Source organism: Heterocephalus glaber, unplaced genomic scaffold (genome assembly GCF_053883595.1).
Source record: "Heterocephalus glaber isolate CG9 unplaced genomic scaffold, H.glaber_assembly_v1.0 deba00001600, whole genome shotgun sequence".
Classification (NCBI taxonomy): domain Eukaryota; kingdom Metazoa; phylum Chordata; class Mammalia; order Rodentia; family Bathyergidae; genus Heterocephalus; species Heterocephalus glaber.
Genome location: NW_028258372.1, coordinates 46,515,667 through 46,536,123, shown reverse-complemented (window position 1 = coordinate 46,536,123; position 20,457 = coordinate 46,515,667). Strand labels below are relative to the sequence as shown.

The window sequence follows — 20,457 nt, the reverse complement described above, 5'->3', positions numbered from 1 at the left end:
GAACAGACAGGCAAGCAGCACAGCAGGCTCTGGGGAGCTGAGGCACAGGGCAGAGACAGAACGCCTGGGCCTAGCCCACCGCAGGTGTGGCAGTCCACCTGGCCTTTCTCAGGAGTCCCCCCAGCCTCCCAGGGTAAGAACCGTGAGTTCCCTGAGATGAGGCCTCAGGGTCTCACTCTGCTGCTGCCCACCTCCTTAGCTCAAGTGTTCCTTCTGCCTCAGCCTCCCGAGCAGCTGGGCCTCCAGGCACAACCAGCATGCCTGGCAGTACTTATGTCAACACACTGGGGGCCTGGCCCAGGGCAGGGAGGGCTTCCTCACAGGGCAGAGCCTCCGGAAGGAACCCTCACCACCAACTCCAGGCCCTAGCATCTCCGAGCAGCTCAGGACACAGCTGGCACTGTACCTGCCGGGGCAGCGCAGTTCACAGCAGCCGGCGTCAAGGCCAGGGTGGGCGGGGGTGCCATGGCCTCAGGGGGAAATATTCGGTCTTGCTTTTTGACCTTCAATTTCTTCAGGTAAGAGATTTCTCGGAATTCCTAAAAGATACAAATTTTATTTTTTTGTTGGAAACCAGCTATGTCCAGAAGCAACCACGAGACAGATGGAAGGGGATTTGACTTGCCCATATTAAATAATCTTCTTCAATAAAGAACAATATGAAGTGGGGACATGTGTAGCTTCTTCATTCCCACATTATTACTGTTGCTACAGTACTTATTTCTACTTCTTCATCTACGTATGACAGACCTGGCATTGTGGTGCATTCAGCGAGAAATCTTTTCCTCTAGACGAGATGAAACTCAACCTAACCCTAACCAACCCGACAGACCCTGCACCTGCAACCTCATCCCTGGCCCGTTCTCGAGCAGTTCCCATGCAGCCAACAGGCCTTTCTGGGGTCACATGTCCACTGTGTGAGGGACAATCCCCCAACACAGTACCCACCAGGTGAGACTTGGCACCCAGAAGGAAATCAAGCGTGCGGCCGATGGGTGCAGAGCCCCACAGTGCTCACTGGGAACCCTTTCACTGGCACGGCTCCTTCTCCCCAGTTACTTAGGAGAGGCCTTGCTCTAGGTTCTAGGAAAAGCAGTTCTTGTGCACCCAGTATCTCCACCCAACCAGAAAATGGCCCTTCTCGGCTGTCCCTGTGCTCCGTGAACTTCAGCTGAGGTGACAGATGGTACCCTGTAAACAGTAAGTGCCTGACAACTGCCACTCACTACAGGAAAAGACAGTTCCAGCCCTGGAGGTATGCGAAGGTAAACTCTAACAAAGCATCACAATTATGTTTTTTCTGCAGTCCCGGATGCAACGCAGGGCCCTGTGCACACTAGGCACGCGCTCCATCACTGTTCTCTACCCAGAACCTGGAGCCCAGAGCCTGTCTTAAGCAGAGGCAGGGCAAGGCGATGGGCTGGGGAGCCAAGATGGCGCCTGCAGGCAGCAAGTGGCTCAATCTGCCAGGCGCTGAAGAAGCAGAAGATGGTCAAAGCAGAACCCAGGAACACAAGACGACTTGGGGGTGCACGTGAGGGGCTGGATGGGCAGGGGTTGTGTGCAGTGGTCAGAGGGTGGGAGAAGCCCACAGGCTAGACCCACGGGGGTTGGGAGAAGGGAAGCTAACCTCGACTCTGCCGCACAAACACCAGGGGCAACAGTCACTGACCTCACAAACCCTCACGGGTAACAGGGCCGCCAGGCTGAAACTCCTGGCACATGCGTGTGCTCTTTAAAAATATGGCAAATGGGCCGGGATTTAGCTCAGCGGTTCCGCCGCCTGCCTGGCAAGCGCAAAGTCCCGAGTTCCATCCCGGTACCAAAACAAAACAAAACAAAACAAAACAAAAATATGGCAAATGGTCTACAACTAGTACGTTAAAATATAAAATGGCATTATCGCATTAATTTCCCCATTAAAGATTAGTATGAGAACAAACCCTACGAAAAGGTCTGTAAAACTCGCATATCCCAGGAAGACTGGGAGAGCTGACTCATCACTGGTAAGGCTCCTTTGGAGGCTTTGTTTTCCTTTTTCCCTCTCAACTTTTCTCTGTGAGGGTTAAGGCTGGGGAAGTGTCGAGGCTGCATGTATTTTAGGAGAGCATCTGGTGGAGCACAGCGAGGAGCCCAGGAGGTGTAACTAACTGTGGTGGTGAACAGAGCTGGGAGGACAGTGGGCCGAGGGCCTGTGGGCAGATGCAGGGCGTCAGCCGGGAAGCAGCTCAGTGGCAAAGTGCTGGCCTAGCACACGCCGCCCTGGGCTCCGCCTCGGCACCACCAAGAGAGAAACAAACAAAAACAAAAAGAAGGCTAAGTTCAGTTCCAGGAGTGGAGTGAGTGCTCTCCGTGTGCCTCTGCTCCAATGTTCCACATGCTGGAGCGGAGTCCCGAGCCCACCCAGGCACCAGGCCCTGCTCTGCCCAGTCTGAGCCCCAGGAGGTCCTGTCAACGCCACCCCCAAAGACTCATACAGACCCCCACCAGCTCCAAAGCAGGCTCCCAGCCGAGCCTTTTGGATCCTGTGGGTTCAATACAAAGTTCCAGATATGTGAAATCGAGAGCCGGTTCTCCCTCTAGCACTAGGGCAAAAATATGCCCAAGAAACTCTCAAATCATCAAGGCAGAAGTTATATCCCTTTATTCGCCCTATGTCCCTTGTGCCTAATACAACACAGGGCATGAAGCAGAGACTCAATCAGTAGAAATAAAAATAATCCATGCCCTTGAATTTCCGGGTGCTTTGACTCCACATCTATGTGGTTTGTAAACTCCTGGAACCAACAGTAAATTGTAAGAGTGTTCTAATAATGAGTCTGGCCCAGCTATAAAGTGTAAGGAACATGCACTGCCTCTTGGTGACCTATGATGTGGACCAGCCCAGACTAGGGCACGCTTTAATGGATCTCAGGACGCCCCTCAACCCCTTACCTTGGGAGTCACCCATTCCTTTCGACTGGGTGTCTGTGTCTTGACCATGCACTTAGTCCAGGCCGTGACGTCCCCTGTACAGTAATAAGCATCGCTCCTGAAGACCAGCTGGCCTGAGCACTGCTCACAGGGAAGGAGGGCCCCAAATGCTACGCCGTCGGCGACTCGGTCCAAGATCTGAAGCAGTGAGGAAACTTGTCAGAGGAAGAGGGCTCTAGAAAGGACAGTCACCAATGTGCAATGAAGACCGCACTCACAAGAGGCTTGCCTTGGGCTCCTGGTTTACAAAAAGGCTCCCCTGTGGGTCTAGAGACCTCATCTGCAAGGACAGCACTCCCCACCTTAGGGTGTTAAAGAGGAAGGCAGAGCCTAGCACTGCATGGGGCTGCACAGGGGACAGACGTGCCACTTGGCAGGGCGGTCTCTATTCCTTCCTCAGGCCTGGCGGCCCTGGAAGAGTTTGGGCCACAGCCCACAGCACCTGACAGAACATGCCAGACATACACACCCCGCCTTAGCCTTCACCAACATTCTGCTGACATGTGAAGATGTCTGGCAGGGTTCTGAAAGGCCACCCTATCCGGCCTGGAAAAACGGTGACCACGATGGTGGTGAGCACGGGACACAAATGATGCCCTCCCACACTCCGTCAGGGCAGCCACTTCGCAGCGACTGGCGTGGCCTCATGTGCATGTCCCACTCAGCACAAAGGCCGCTCACCGCCGACTCCCCAGATGGCACTTGCTGCTTGTTGAAGATGAGCAGCTCTTTCAGGTCATTTGTCGAACATGCTTTCTTCAGCTCGTCCTTGATGTTCCAGATCAGGTCATTCTGGGCCTGTGGATGAGGCCCGGCAGCTGAGAGACTATCTCTTTTCAAAGACAGAAACCCACGGGAGAAGTGTGTCCCTAGTCTCCAATCACACCCATACACTTCGGCTGGGCCTACTTTTACTCCCAGTCAGGACTCTGTTCCAGCCACGCCCCTGTGGAATTCAAACCTGTGGTCTCTCAGAGAACCCTGGAAGGCAGACAGGAGAGCAGGGAGAGGTGTGAGGAAGACCTCACAGGCTCTTCAAACTCTGGCCTGGGCCTTGGGCCCACATGTGTCCTGCTAACATCCAGCACTTCAAGGAGGTAGGGTATGGGGGTTTCCCACCAGTCTTAAAGCTTTAAGATTCCCCAACACCAATTTCCTTAACAGTGTTGTTCTGCTCAGTATCATGCAGGAATATAAGCTCTTTGAGAAGTCAATCTCCTAACTATCTTGCCGAGGGAAATTTCAGCCTTTTCATGTTGGAGCCCAGGATAGCAGCTAAGTTATATACTGTGGCAACTCCTCTGTAAAGTAGGGAGAAGCATGTCAGCCACACCATGCTCTGCACGGCTGCCGTAAGCACCAAATGAAGGCAGGGCAGTAGCTACACAACAGTACCTGCAAGTGCTTCCCACTCCACATCCAGCTCTCTGAGCAACAATCCCCCTGTCCCTGGAGCAGTGCTCATGCTGGGACACCAGTGATGGAGACAAGGTGGTATGAGGAAAAAGTAGTTTAAAGGTACGAGGGTCAACGGAAGTGGAACTGTTTTGCCTCCACGATGGACCAAGGATAGGGAGCCTGCAGGAAGAGAGGTACCAGGGCGGGGAAGCTAAGGGAGCAATGTAATCTTCTGCTTTTCTTTGGATGTCTGGAAACTCTGGGGGTGGGGACACCACCAGACTCACGGAAGGGCAGGGACAAGCTGACACTGCAGTTCCGGGGTGTCCAGATTTAGCACACAACAGAAACTTTTTAAACCCAAAGATCTTGCCAAATTTGTGATTCTTAGGAAGCAACTGAAATCAGATTAGAAATTGCTTCTAATTTTCATACTACCAGAAAAATCTGAACATTCATGTAAGAGATGTAAGCAGAAGGCCCACGGAAGCCATGTCCCAAAGAAGAGGCCAACTATTCTCTCCTAATTCCCCAAATAATCAGCATTTTCTGCTGAAAAGTTTTCTGTGCTTCAACACTGGCCAATCTCTCTGGTCAGTGACCACTGATTTATCTGGTACTTTTCTCTCACGTGCCTTCCATTCCTTTAATGAAAGACCTTCAAAATCATTAATCTTTCTACGCTAAGAACCATAGGAATCCCTGAGTTTAATACTCACTTTCCAGTGTTTACAAGTGACTCCAAGGGTGCAGGATATAGTAGAGCCTGGCTGGGTCAAAGCACATCTCTCTGCCCGTGTGAGGCTCAGGAGGGACAGTGCGCTCAGCACTGCCGGAGCCAGCGACAGGACTGCACTTGCAGCCTGATGTGGGTTCTCTCCCAAGAAAACGAGTTGGAGTAAAATGCCAGGCTACTAATGATGACTACCAATCTGGAAATTCCTAAAGGTCCTAGCAGGTGGAACAGACCTCCCTGAATTCTCCTCCCAGAATGAGGAAGAGAACTGAGACAGAACAATGAGAGGAGACCCAGTACTCAGAACTCACCTTGAGGGCCTTTTCCAGCTTGCTGTCCTTGTCCTTTTCTTTCTTAGATTTCTTCTTGGCCACTTCATCTGTCCCATCCACCTCATCGCCTTTCCTCTTTCTGAAAGAGACACGACCACTGAAACCCTGGCCCCAGGGATTTGCAGTGATTCCCTCACTGCAGCTTTTAGCTCCCATGAAGACCCGACCACACCTGTGATCCCTCCCCTTCCTGGGACCTCCCTTGGGACACTTAGGAACCTTCTGTCTACTCAGGTGCCATCTGCAACCAAACGGCAGGAGATGGCTGGGGTTCGCTCCAGGGCCCTGAATCACCTAGCACAGATCCAGGGCTCAGACCTCTCTGATGCCCAAAGCCCATGCACCTCTGGGCACAAACAAAATGGACAAGAAAGTTCTAGGAGGGAATCTACTGGAGGAAAGACCCCAAGCCAACAGCATCCACCCACCCTTCACTCTTGACCCCCGGGAGCTGCTTCTTCAGGGCTTCTTTATCCTCTGCAGAGAGGAGGTTGAAGCCCTTGAGCTGGCTGGCATTGTACTCAGGCTGGAAGCCCAGCTCCTCCCTGTTCTTGACAAAGCAGTCTGGGTGGTACCAACGGTCGATCATGCCTAGCTGCGGCTTCTCTGGGTCTAGCATCTTCTTGGACAGGCGCATCTGGCCCTGTGGGAAAAGACCATAATTGGAATCAAGGGGCCAAGTCAAGGCCCAGCAGGCAACTTGACAGCTCCTGGGAGGTTCTGGCTGTCTTGTCCCCAGATTGTGTGCTAACTCCAAGCCTCTGCACCTGTACTTCAAATGGGGTTAATTCCAAACAGCTGGCTGCACACATATCTGCTGAGCACAGGAAAGACGTTTCCCTGTGGATGCAGGCCCCAGTAGGCCTGAGAACATGGGATGTGCGTGCAGACAGATCCCAGGGCTCACAGGACACGTGCAGCACAGCGGGCCCAACAGGTGGTTTTGCCACCGCCACCCTCTCATAAGACACTGTCTCCACACAGAGTCCCCTGAGAAGCAGTGATAACCCAGAGGGAAGAGCCCAGGCCTGTGGCCTGCTCAGGTTTACAATTCTGAGGCCTGACATTCTCCGGAGGTGCACACTGGTGGGCCACAGACCCACAGACTCCGCCTATGTACAACTCTGTTCCTAGCAAGCAAGCCCAACAGCATACAGGTCCTGGCATCCCCTTGAAGTGCAGAGGACCTCAATTTCTGCCTTCAATTACAGGTGCCTGAAAGGAGCTGGAGAAGATCCAGCAACTCTGTTTCCCCAGCTGCCTGCATGCTGAGTTACAGATCTGGAGTGGCCCCCAAAGGCCCACGTGGTAAAGGCTCGGTCACCAGCCTGCAGGGCTGCTGGGAGGTGGAGCCCAGTGAAGTGCAGTCATTGAGGCTGCCCTTGACCCAGGCCCCTTCCCGACTCTACTTCCCGGCTGCCCTGATGTGCCCTCTACCACTTGCTCTTGCCGTCATGTGCCATGACACTGCAGGTCCAAATCAGACACGGACCAAAACTTCTGAAAACACGAGCCAAAACAAATCTCTCCTTTCAAAATGCTCATCTGGGGTGTTTTGTCACAGTAATGAAAAGCACACTGTATAATGACTTGTACGTCAGTGCCTTAAAAGATCAGTAAGTCTATGTGGAACATCAGAGAAGGCTAGGGATGCCGGGGGGCACAGGCCTGCCTTCCTGGTCCTGTTCCCAGTCATCCATTGCACGCGACTGGCTGGATCACGAAGTTCCTGGTTCAACAGGAGAAAGATGGGCGGCTCCCCGCACGGAAAATGCCCTTTAAGCTTAAGCGTGCCATACAAAGAGACCAACAGCCCCCATCCCCGAGTCCAGAGGAGGTTTCCTATTTGCCTGGCAAACTCTCCAGGTATGGAGGCAGCGACGAGGACCCGACCTGTCTGAAGGAAATCACTGCCATCTCCAGTCTCCACTAGGGTCTCTGCTGCGCTTTCAAACGTGGGCAGGAGACGCCGCCCAAGGCTTGTTTCTTTTCCCCTGGACAGCCAGTGCCACCCCAGGCCCCGTCCCACAAGGCCCAGACACCCAGCTGCCCGAGCGCTCACCTTCTCGATCTTCTCCATGCACCCCTTGCACGTGCTTCGGTTGGACCTGGCGTACTCTGCAGCGAAGTCACCCAAGGTTTTCTCCGCCTTGCCGCCAACTCCATCCTGGCCTTTGCCTGAAGAACCGAACACCCGGCTCAGCAGTTTCATGCTCACAAGATGTCCCATCCTCCTCTTCCCACCCAGGATCCTCCTACCGCGGGGGCCCTTCGGCTTTTAGGCAACCGGAACTGATCTACCTCATCTTTTTAGCTGTGGTTGCTTAACCGTTTCTTTTCTGGTAAGAAAGTGACTTTTGTTCTTTGTCCCCCATACCAAGGCCTCACATGCTAGGCAAGTGTTCGACCGCGCGCGTCACCTCCCCAGGCCGGAAGTGCCCTCACCCAAGTCCTCTGAAGCGGCAGATCAGCTGGCGACTCTGCCACTCTACTCCCTCTGAAGCCCCTTCCCACACACTGGAAAGCACTGTTAGCATATAACCCCAGAATCATACTATTTTCTAAGTCAGCCTTCTAGTTGCCACTGTGCTTTTATTTATACACATCGAATTAAAGGGAATATCTCAATATAGATTCAATTAAATATATGTTAAGAATTAAATATGTGGTAAAGGTTCCATTTTAAATTAGCGGGGAATGATCTAGTAAAGGGCTTTAGGAGTAACTGGTGCACCATCTGGGACAACCGCTAGATTCTTTTCTTATATAAAAATAAGTTCTGGGAGAGAAGGAAAAAGAAAATCTAAGGCTGAATATTTGTCTCCTAAGGCCAAGAATGGACAAGGCGGTCCTCTTTTACTACTTCTATTTAACACTGCAGCAAAGGGTCCAGTACAGTAAGGCAAGAAAAATAAACTAAGTTTAGAAAATAAACAAGCAAAGCTGTCTCTGTATTGGCATGACTATACTTGTGGGATAGCCTTAGGAATCTACAAAAAAGCTCCAAGGACCAATAAATAAATACAGCAAAATCGCAGAGCATAAGGTTGTTTTTGGTACTGGGGATTGAACTAAGGACCTTGCACTTTCGAGACAGGCACAGTACCACTGAGCTAAATCCCTGGCCCACAAATACATATTTTCATATACTAGAAATAAACACTGCAAAAAGAAATTAAGACACATGGCTTTTTAAATATATAAAATATTTAAGAGATAAATTTGACCAATGATGTGAAAGATCCCTATACTGAAAGCTGAAATTCAGTTGACCCAGAGATTCAATGTAATGATAAATTCCTAGCAGGTTTTCTTGGGGTGGAGTGGAGGGGGGATTAATAGGCTTAGTACTAAATTTATAAGGAACTACAAAGAGGGCCAGGGATTTAGCTCAGTGGTTCTATTTGATCCCCAGTACCAAAACAAACAAACAAAAACCAAAAAGGAACTACAAAGAAAGACAAATAATACTGAAAAGAAAACAAAGTTGGAGGAATGCACTACATGATTTTGTGACTCACTACAAAAGTTAAAGTGATCAAGACCCTATAGTATTAGTAGAGAAATCAATGGAACCAAACAGAATCCAACAGAAGGCTCACTGCGCAGTGAACTGGTGCTGACAAAGAAGCCGAAGCTACTCCATGGGAGAAGGAACCTTTCCAACGAGTGTTGATGGAACAACAGCCCACCACAGCCAAAAACCCCAACCTTCTCTCCTCATACCTAACACAAAATTAACACCGATCACAAACTCAGATGCAGAAGTTAAGACCACAAAACTCCTAAAAGAAAACAAGAGTGTATATACTTGATCTTAAAGCAGGCAAAGCTTTTTAGGAGATAGTGAGTACTAACCAAGGAAGAAGGAGAAAAAGTATCAACAGATTAAGACTTTATCAAATTAAAAATTACTGCTGTTCAAAAAATATCAATAAACAAGGCAAGCCACCAACTGGGAGAAAGAATCCATAAAACTTGTATCTAGCCATAGATTTGCATCTCGAATATACTTAGAACTCTTCCAATTTAGTAATAAAATACAAGTTAAATTCATGAAAAGATCACAGGTAAGTATGTCTATTCAGAACTGTTTTGGATTTCAGATTTTTAAAAAAAAGTTGGAATATTTATATATATATATATATACAATGAGACATCTTAGGGATGGGATGCAAGTCTGTATATGAAATTCATTCATGCTTCATTTACATATTATACACATGGCCTGAAAGTAATTGTACATAGTGTTTACCCTGTGCCTGCATTCTAATTAATCATATGAGGTGTGGAACTTTCCACCTGTGGCATCATATTGGTGCTCAAAAGTTCCAAATTCTGGAGTACTTTGGACCAGATTAATCTAACATTACATAGACTTCCAGAATGGCTAATATTAAAAAGAGCAACCATAACAATTGTTAATGAGGACATGGAAGAACATGAAACTCATGTATCATCGGTGGGAATATAAATGATACAGGCACTTTGGAAAACAGCTGGGCTGTTTCTTAAAGAGCAGAACATATGTCTGCCATGTGCCTAGCCGTTCCACTCATTTACCCAAAGAAATCAAAGTCCACACACATACAGAGTCTCAGTAACAACCCCGATTGGCAACAACCCAAAAGGTGCCAGTGGGCCAAGGGGTAAACAAACTGCGACTTATTCAAACAAAGGGCTACTTTTCAGTAAGGGGATAACCTGGGCAAGTCTCACAGATGCTAGGTCCAGTGGGAAAGATCGTACAAGCAAGCACGATTCTCTTCTAACTGGATAAAGTCAATCGATGGTGTTGGAAATCAGAATAGTAGTTTCCTGAGCAGGGGAGGGCGACTGGTAAAGGGCACCAAGGGAATTTTCTGGGATGACAGCATTATTGTGCAACTGAATGGGGCACATGTTAGACACACATATCTGCAAAAACCACCGAGCTGTATCTTAAGATCCGTGCCTATAACTCCACGTAAATTATTTTTAAAATTTTAGGCATAATAGGGCCGGGGATTTAGCCCAGTGGTCCATGCCTGCCTCACAAGCGCAAGGTCCTCAGTTGGATCCCCAGTACCCAAAGGAAAAAAAAATTTAGGCATAATATCAAAAAGATACCACACAAAAGAAGAAACACACAACTACTAAAACACTAATAAAATTTATGGCAAAATATACAATAGACAAAGCTAAAAGAAAAATGTCAAGCTAGACACACAGACAGGAAAAAATATTTGCAAAATGTGATGACAAAGAATATCTTTGATACTTCATTAAGAAAAAACCAAGACATCTTACAAGAAAAATGAGGGACATGGATTAAACAGTGCATCTGTCCCTGGGTATCTGTGGGGCACTGGTTCTGGAACGCCAGACAACAACATGTGCGGTCGCCTAAGCGCCCTACATAAAATGGCACTGTCTCTGTGTATCTAGATTCTTTTGTTTTCTTTAAAATGTTTGCAGACAATTAAAATACATAACACAATGTAACTGCTATGTATCTCTAGTGATACAGGATTGTTTAGAGAACAGCAACATGGAAAAAACGTTTAAACTTACTCAGTGGATATGGAGTTTTCTGAAATATTTTTAGTCGAAGGTTGGGTGCATCAGTGGATGTGGCACCCAAAGAAACGATGGGTCAACTTAACACAAATTACAGAAAAAGGGCTAATAAACACGATGGCGTGTTCCACTCCACTAGGAGTGAAAATACTTCGGAATGGTGTGGAAGTGGCGGACTGGCACACTAACTGACGGCTCTCTGGAAGGCAACCTGGCCCACGCAGAGGCTTCCTCGGTTGTCCACTCCTTTGAGTGGCAATTCCAGTTCCTCAAATAAAAGAACTGGACAGACACCTATTATGTGTAAGAAGTTTACAGCAGCTCTAAGATAGCTATAAGGTCAAAATTCTGCTCTCAAAAGCATTATAGGTTGAATTACTTTTCATATGTCTAAAAATAGCCAGTTAGGCTTTGGATAAAAAAGAATCCCTAGAAAATTAGCAGGTACTATTTTAACTCTATGGTACTCTTCAGACCTTTCCATGGCAAATTTACCATTATTCTGAGCAATCTCCATTTTCAGCAGATCAGAAGGGCAGGAGTTAAACCCACTACAGTTGCAAGAGGAACAGGCAGGGAGAGGAAACACACAGAACAGCACTTCAGCACAGACTCAAACAGCTCCTTGCAGGGGAAGGCCACGTTCCCATCAAAGTCCTGATAGGCCGAGCCTGGTCAGGTTAGGAAGGCAGAGAACGTGCACGCAATCTCAGAATGTTTCCTTGAAAAGTGATGCAGACTGACTTTCTGAAGACGTGAAGCCACCCAGCAGGTTAAGCTTATGGACATCAATCTAGTTTTTATAGAGACAAAAGAACCAGAAGAGCCAAGTCGATATGGAAAAGACCAAAGTCAGAGGGCTGACACCACCTGAACTGAAGGCTCACTATAAGCTCTAGCAATTAAGACACTACCACTGATTGGCTAAGGGGTAAGCAGAAAACAGGCCCACACAAACAGAATCCACTGATCTTCACAGAGACGCAAAGGCACCAGAGCAAAGCCTTTGCAGTGATGGAACAGAGGGACATCTGTGTTAAAAAAAAAAAAAAAAAATCTCGACAGAGTCCTTGCACAAAACTGTAACACTCCTCGGCCGGGGATTCAGCTCAGTGGTGCCGCCGACTGCCTTGCAAGTGCAAGGTCCAGGGTTCAATCCCTGGTACCAAACCACCCCCCCCCCCAAAACTGTAACACTCCTTGAAGACAATGTAGGAGAAAACCTAGATGACCCTGGGTCTGGAGATGACTTTTTAGTTGTAACAAAGGCATGATCTGTAAAGTATCTGGTAAGCTAGACAACGAAAACTTTCTGTACTATGAAAGACAGAATTACCAACCACAAACTGGGAGAAAATACTTACAAAAGACCTGCTCCTGACAAGGGGTTATTGTAACAAATACACAAAGAACTCTCAAAACTCAACAGTGAGAAAACAACAGCTAAAAATGGGCAAAAGATCTAAACAGATACCTCACCAAAGATGTACAGATGGCAGGTAAGCATGAGATGTTCAACATTATACAGCAAGAGGAGCTCAAATTAAAATAACAATGAAGTTATCACACAGCCCAAAACAAGATACCACCAAATGCTACATGCTGGTGAGGATGTAGGGTGACAGAACTCCTACTGCTGGTGGGAATGTAAGCAAAATGGTCCACACATTTGGGAAGAGGATGGATGAACAGTTTTAATAGCAAATGAAAAGCACTCTTACCATACAACTGAGCAACCATACTCCCTGGTATTTACCCAAAGTAAAAAACATGTCCATGTGGAAATCCGTACATGTTTGGCTTATCTGAAATATCCCCCAAACACCACATGCGAAGGTTTACGTGCCAGGCAGGAACTTGGGGAGTGTGGCCTCATGGGAGGAAGTGGCCTAGAGGGGACCTGAAGCCTGGCAGCCCCCGCACCACTATGAGGTAGCAGCTGTGCTCCTCCATGTGGTCCCCACCACAATCTTCTGCCCACAACAGGCCCAAAGTGATGGGGCAAAGCAACCAGACTTCAGAAACTGATCCCAGATGAATCCTTCCTCTTTTTAAGTTGTTTGTTTCAGGTATTTTGCTACAATGACTGATAGCAGCTTTGTTTATAACTGACTGTCAAAACTTGGATGCAACCAAGCTTTCCTTCAGCAGGTGAATGGATACACCACGGTATAGCTGCACGATGGAGTATTACTTAGCACTAACAAGGAATGAGCTGCCAAGCCATAGAAGGACGTGGAGAAACCTCCCATGTCCATTACTAAGTGAAAGAAGCCACTGTGAAAAGGCTATACTAGGGCGGGGAATTTAGCTCAGTGGTTCTGCCGCTTGCCTCGCAAGCGTAAGGTCCTGAGTTCAATCCCCGGTACCAAAAAAAAAAAAAAAAAAGAAAGAAAAGGCTATACTATACTACTACTGTAAGATTTCAACTATGCGATATTTTAGAAAAGGCAAAACTATGGATATGGCAAAAAGATCAGTGGTTGCCAGGGGTTACAGGAAAGGGCAGGATGAAGGGCACAGCATAGAAGATCCTAGGACAGTGAGATTCCGCCCCACGATGTTACAATAATGAAAACATGTCATTACACATCTGCCAAAACCCTAAGAGTGCACAACACCAACAGCAAGCCCTGATGTAAACTATGGGCTTTGGGTGACAGTGCACCAACACAGTTCAAAATGTACCACGGGGCACTACTGAGAGAAGGGAGGCCATGATGCAGTGCTGGGCAGAGGGGAAGCCTGCACCTCGCTCAATTTTCTTCTGAGCCTAAAACTGCTCTAAGAAACAAACTCTACTTTAAAAAGCTTAAATGGAGGGCCGGGGATTTGGCTTAGTGGTTCTGCCACCTGCCTTGCAAGCGCAAGGATCTGAGTTCGATCCCTGGTACCAAAAAAACTGAAATGGAATGCTATAGTTTGTACCTAGACATCCTCCCAAAGCCCTGTGAGCTCCTAAGGCAGGGTTTGGGGAGGAGATGGGTCACCAGGGGCCTTTCTTGCCTGCCCTGCTCCCTTCTCTGCCTCTTCTGTGATGCCCCTCTGCCAGCCAACTATGGACCGAAAACTCTATGAACCCTAAGCCCAAATGCACCTCCTCTCCAGAGTTGTGGGCCACAGGTGTGTCTCAGTGATGAAGAAAGTGACTAAGATACAGAATGTCAATGGAACAGGAATTTCTGAAAGACCCCCACTAGGGATTTTATATGACAAAAAAAAAACAAATCAGCAGGGAGAAGATGAACCAGTCAGTAAGTACAGCCAGGAAAACGAAGCTGTCACACAGGAAAAACCACACACCGGGATATGTCAGGGTAAATTCCAAACAGATTAGGTGTGGCGAGTCAGAAGAAGAAAGGGCCCTACAGCCGTGTCCCAGGCCTAGTGTAGCTCCTCCCTGGCCTGGGCTGGGGGCACAGCGCTCTCCCCAAACAGGGAGTCTAATTCCTGCCCTCTTCGGACTCAGATGGGGCCGTGGGCTGCAGGTGTGCGGTGCAGCGCGACATGCGACGTGACTGCCAGAAGCAGGGGACCCAGGCAGGTGTCACTTTAACAGGTGCACGGGGTGCTGGCGGTGGAAGGCATTTGGGGGGGCTGGGGCTGGGGGGGCTTAGGTACCTTTGTGGGCTGCTCAGTTTTGCTGTGAACCTAAAGCTGCTCTAAAAAACAAGGTCTATTAAGAACAAAAAGTGGTCAGCCAGGCACTGCCGAAAGACACCACGTGCCCCAGGGGCTGCGGGACAGGAGAGGGACCCAGTGCAGCGCATACCCGTCACTCCTCCGGCCTCCGCAGTCTTCTTCACTTTCTGTTGGTCATCCCACCGCAGCTCCGAGAAGCCGTCCACCTCCACGTCAGGGTGCCGGATGGTGTGGCCCATTTTCCAGAAGCAGGAGAAGTGGTACCAGTGTGGGACTTTGCCATCGAACATGGGTGACTGGAAGGGGGGAAGGAGAGCAGGTGAATGGGCAGTCAGCTGACCTGAGCTCACCCGCCAGCTCTCTGCAAGAGGAGGTGGCCTGGCTGCAGGGAGAAGGCAGACCACACCGGGCACATGCTCCTGCTCAAGATCTTCCCTGATAGCTCGGAAAGCATGGCCAAGCCACCGTCTCAGGACATAAAACCAAGCCGCAGAGCTCTGCTTCATGTCCCTTTAAACACAGGCCAACCAAGTCAGTGACTTGTTGCACAGCCGTGCAGAGCCAGCTGCTCGGTCCCAGCCCCAGCACCCACGCCTGTATTCAAAGGCCTGTGTGACTTCGAGTGGGCTAGTTAAGCATCTCTGCAGTTAGGAGTAACTAGGAACAAGACCCAGATAACGAGTGAGGCAGAGAAGACGTACCACAGAAGAGTGCCCGACTCCTAGCGGCACAACGAATTAACTTCCGTGCAGGAAGCGAGTGAGTGCAGACCAGGGCTGTAGACCTGCGCGACTTTTTTCCAGGGAACCGAAAGGTCCGGGGAAAGGAAATGTGCCCTTTCCCGGGGCTTCCTTTCCTGTGGTGTTACACACAGGTGGCGTTGACCTAGCGTGCTGGCTTTTGCCTGTGGCAGGTCCAGGGTCCACTCTGGAGCCCGGTATGGTCTGGCTTGGGAGAGTGGACAGTGACTGCTGCACTGACTTAGTCCCCATGTCCTTCACAAGCCACGCGGTGCACCCCACAACCTGCATGTGTGGGAACAAGCACACCCACAAAGCTTGCCTGGGGAGGTGGTCACAGCAGTAAATGCCTCAACCTGAATCCATGCCTGACGCAAGGGTTCTTCCCCCTACACTGGCCTATAAGAGGAAATACTTAAAGTGCATGAACTGTAGCACAAGCTGTCCCAGAGCAAGAGAGCCCCAGAATGCATTCTTACCGCAAAGAAAACTAAAGGTCACACAGATGTAGTAAAATTTACAATAGCGTTAAAAAATAACATATCCACAGCTTTTACGGTGAAGCTGAGGGGACGGGCCAGATGCCAGAAATGCATCCCGATTAGCCTGCTGCTGCTATCCAGATGGAGCGCATTCAAGCGTAGGGCTAAGGCACAAGTCTCCCAAGCACTCAGCCAGCCGGGGTTATCACTGCACCTGCGCCCCAGGGTCTGCACAGCGCCCCAGGACCTCACATCCAGCTCCCTGCAGTGAAGGTTGCTTTTGGTGGTGTCTGATCCAGGCCTGTGCTTCACACTGGTCAGACACTCCAGAGTTGCATGCATCTAGCAACACCCAACACAGTGGGCAGGCAAAGTGTCTGCAAAGGCCTCCAGTCTGGAGGGAGAGAGGATGGGCTTCCCAAGAGGAAAACAGATGGTATCTTCGGAGCAGACTCACACCCGGCCCATCTTACTAGGCAGCCCTAAGTATCTAGCTGTGACACAATGATACTGGCAGTGGCCGCCTCTCCTCTGCAAAGCTCACAGTGGCTGTGGCATTTTCTCTGCAGGGGACCCACACCTGCTGCCCCTTGGCCTGGGTGCTGTGCAACCCAGAGGCACTGCTCAAGGGCACAGGCTTAGGGAAGCCCGGAACAACTCGAGGCTTTAACTGAGGGACTGAGAAGGATCCAGCAGAAAGGCCCTGGACCAGGGACCCAAGACTCTGGCCTCCACTCTCAGCCATAAAGCTCAAGCGAGGCACAAAATCCTCGGCTGTGCACCCCGAAAACACTCACTGACCACCTACCACACGGTGCTAAAGGTTCAGTTCCTTCCTGCATCACAGTCCTCGTCACGTAGCAGGCTACCATCGGACAGAACAGAAAGACCTTCCCGAGTGGGAGGCTCAAACCTTCCAGGACTCTCCCAGTCCCAGTGCTCGAGGGCCAGGTGTGGCGGAGCTAGCTCGTCTCAGTCCCACTACAGGGAGGCTGAGGCAGGACCGCTTAAATCCACACATTCAGAGACTCAACTGATAAAGAAACTGAAGAGCCCAGCCCTTCCCTCCAGCTAAAGTGTCCCGGTGCTCCATTCTCAGAGCACAATCCTCCCATGCAAATGTAAAAGAAGGTATTTAAATTCAATCAAGAGAAAAAGCTCCACCTATAGGATCAGCTTTAAACTATTTTTAATTAAAACTTCAAATTACAACAACAGGAAATCCACACTTACTTTGAATAATAAAATTTCACTATCAAGTAAATTGAAGGACGGCCCAGAATACTGAATTTAGGGTTTGGCAATTTGGTTCTGGTTCCAGCCAGGAGGCTTCTAGAACCAAGCCAGACCTCTCTTCCTCCCCAAAGCAGCACTGGCTGGAGGTGGGGTTTCTGGCTGTCCCTCCTGCCACAAGAGGGCCCTGAGGCTGCCTGGGAGGCCTGTGGATGTGGCTTTCTGTGAGTCACATCCTAAAATGTGTAGTAAAATGCACAGGCCCACAAAGAAAACCGGTTATACTGAAATAATTATCAAAACATTAAAATCAGTATGTTGAGGGTAAGCACAAGTCTTAACAGTCTCTCAGCTACTAACTACTGTGATCATGAAGTAATGCGAAGGTAAATGTTACTCTGAGAAATCCCTAACTATACAGTGACAGGGTCAAGTTTGTAATTACCACTGGTGATGAATTCACAGGTACAACTGAGACATCTGAAATAATGAACTTCATCAAGAGGTTAGTGAAGGCAGAGATGTGAATTTTTTGCTCACCTAAACTCGGGGACCTCTACCCACAATCTCATTGTCCCCAGGTTAAGAAGCAGTGCACCGCTGGGGTTGGTGGCAGACGCCTGTAACCCCAGCCTGCAGGAGGATCCCAAATTCAGGCCCAACCTGGGCAATTCAGCGACTTTGTGAGATTGTTTCAATACTTACAAAGGGGAGGTGAGGTGGGGCTGGGACGCCTCCTGCCTGGCCTAAACAAACAGGCTGTCTTCAGCAATCAGCGACCTCTCACAAAGCGAAGTACACAACCCCTCTGGCTGGAAGTCCAGCGATTGTCTACACACCTGAGCAGACTATCATAAACACAATTACAGCCCCTTTCCCCCAAGTCTATATAAGTATTGTGCTCTTTCCCAGCTAGCTGCTAGAATCTTTGCCTGAGTTCGGCCTGTTCACTGGAATAAACTTTCCTTTTCCTCACAAAAGGCCTACTAATGAGTGGATTCGCGTGTGCCACCTCTAACAGCATGCAGCTGGGATCAGGCCCTAATCACACACACAAAGCCGTGCGCCTAGCAAATGCCTGCAGAATGCTGTGAGTCAGGTACCAAGCTAGGGAGGTGCCCATCCACCGAGACACTGGAGGGAGGTTACAGAAGACAGCCCTTGGTACCTGCTCAGTGCCTGCCTCTTTCTTACCTCCCAAGTACTGACACCCAGCGAGGGCTATCAGGTTATTCCCGAAACACAGTATACAGCCTCATGGCGGACGGGGAGGTTGGTGACTTTGACCTGAGTATGCTGGAGGTGTGCAGGGACAGATGGCAAGAGCCAGCTACAAAGGCGAACATCATCAGGTGAGGCCAGGAAGCCAGGACACCTGGGAAGGAGCCTTCAAGCCTGCCACCCACTGTGCATCCCAACACCTCCCTGGCCATCTGGGAAGCCAGAAACCGTCAGAGGAGACTCCCCCAATCTATCAAAGCGCCTACACGAGGCCAGGAGTGGTGACTCAGGCCCATAATCCAGGCACTGGGAGGCTGAGGCAGGAGGACTGCCGAGCTTGAGGCCAGCCTGGGCTGTACAGTGCGTTCGAGGCCAGTCTGAAGTACAAAATGAGAACTTGCCTCAAAAAAGGGAAAAAAAGCAACAAGCCTAGGCGAGAAAGCCCCTGAATCATTCTTACTCAAGCCAGACTGCTGCAAAAGAGCTGAGAACACCTCTGTGGTCCTGTAAAGTCTGGGGAAAAACTATTTAAAATCACAATGTAGGCCAAATGTGAATGCGCTACGCAGAAATGAGTCTTGCATCGTTCTGGATAATTAAAATAAAGACTGAAAGAAAAAGCCCCGAAAGCGAGCGGGTTTTGAAGTGGTAACAGCGCAAGATAAATTTAAAAATGCAGAAACCCGCACGCGCCGGTCGCCAGCACCGAGACGGAGCCGCCCCGAGCGGCGCGGCCAGAACCGGAGCCGCCTCCCGGGCTCCGGGCCGAGCGCCGGTCCCAGGCCGCGCCCGCCGCCCGCCGCCCGCCGCCCGCCGCCCGCCGCCGCCCGCCGCCCGCCGCCCACCTGCACCATGAGCGCCATGCGCAGCGAGTCCTTGGGGATGCTCTCGCCGCATTTCTTGCACGATGCGCGCCCGCTCTTGGCGTACTCGGCGCGGTAGAGCTTGTCCGCTGCCTCGGCCATCGTCCGCCGCCTCACGCCCGCCGTCCGCCGCCCGCGCTCGGCCGCAGCTCGCCGATGGATTGCTGATGCCTGGCGGCGGGAACGTCTGCGCGCTCGGGGGCGGGGCGGGGCCGGGGCGCGCGCCCCCTGCCGGCCGGGGGCGGCGTGACCGGGGCGCTGCTGCGCGTGCGCACCCCCCCTGGGGTCTGGGCAGCCCCGCGGGAGGGCCGGCGCGCAGCCGCAGCTCGCCCCCGGGACCCAGGCCGGGCTCCACTGCACCGCCGGAAGCCCGATGTTTGCCCCACGCAGGATCTTAAATGCATGCATGCAAATCCCAAGAGCAGCACCTGGGACTTTGTTAGCAGTGGTCATCACAGATTTTCTTATTTTGTTGTTGTTGTTAAATTCTTTTATTGGTACATTGTAGGTGTACAACACAATTACATTTCTCATTGGGAATTGTACCTTTACATAATGCGTCTTGGTTCTTATTTTTTCCCCATTCCTAGCCCTCCCTTCACCCCGTCCACCCTTCCCTATTTACAAAGACTTTATTTCCATTTTTTCCATGTCTCACCATTTTTCCTTTCCCTTCTTTCCTTTCCCCTGCCCCTCCCCCTCCCCCTACCCCTTTGGACCTTTTCTTCCTATTTTGCATTATCGATTATTCATTCTAATCATCGGTACATTTTAGGTATACAATATAATGACATTCATCATTGGAAATTTGCACCTTTACATAGTCTCTCTTGGTTCTTATGTTTCACCCTTGCCCAGCCCTCCCTTCAAGATTTACTTTTTTGAGACGAGGATTTGCTTTTATGCATAGGCTGGCCTCCTAACTCGCAAGCTCAGAGGGTGCTCCACGCCTCAGCCTCCAGAGGAGCCGGACTCCAGGCGTGGACTGGCACACGTGGTTCATCGCAGATGTTTTCCTGTCACTTTACAGTCGTTGGAGAGAACTCAAAATATCAAAGCCATCACTGCCTGAAATTGTGGCACTTGTTAGACCTGCTGCTACTAAATCTTGTTATTTAATGTAGAGCTGTTTTGATAGTTTTTAAAATCCTATTTTATTCACCTAAAGGAGTATTGTAATATGAAGTATATACTTAGAATTATTCAGTTCTGCTATGGAGGGTGAGAAATCGGACAGGATGAATGCAACTCCTAAAATGTGTGAAGTATAGAGAAGCT

General features: G+C 49.8%; 1 protein-coding gene across 1 annotated transcript in view; it reads right to left on the bottom strand.

Moving 5' to 3' along the window:
• Parp1 (poly(ADP-ribose) polymerase 1) overlaps positions 1–19,359 on the bottom strand; it is a 36,328-nt gene extending 16,969 nt beyond the window's left edge. The window contains exons 1-8 of the mRNA NM_001310226.1: positions 19,162–19,359; positions 14,771–14,936; positions 7,502–7,617; positions 5,868–6,082; positions 5,419–5,518; positions 3,655–3,771; positions 2,935–3,111; positions 407–539 (exon numbers count right to left, since the gene is read on the bottom strand). Coding sequence (NP_001297155.1) covers positions 407–539; positions 2,935–3,111; positions 3,655–3,771; positions 5,419–5,518; positions 5,868–6,082; positions 7,502–7,617; positions 14,771–14,936; positions 19,162–19,281 — 1,144 coding nt within the window. The 5' untranslated portion in view covers positions 19,282–19,359. The remainder of the gene's footprint in view (positions 1–406; positions 540–2,934; positions 3,112–3,654; positions 3,772–5,418; positions 5,519–5,867; positions 6,083–7,501; positions 7,618–14,770; positions 14,937–19,161) is intronic.
• Between the last annotated feature and the right edge of the window lie 1,098 nt (positions 19,360–20,457).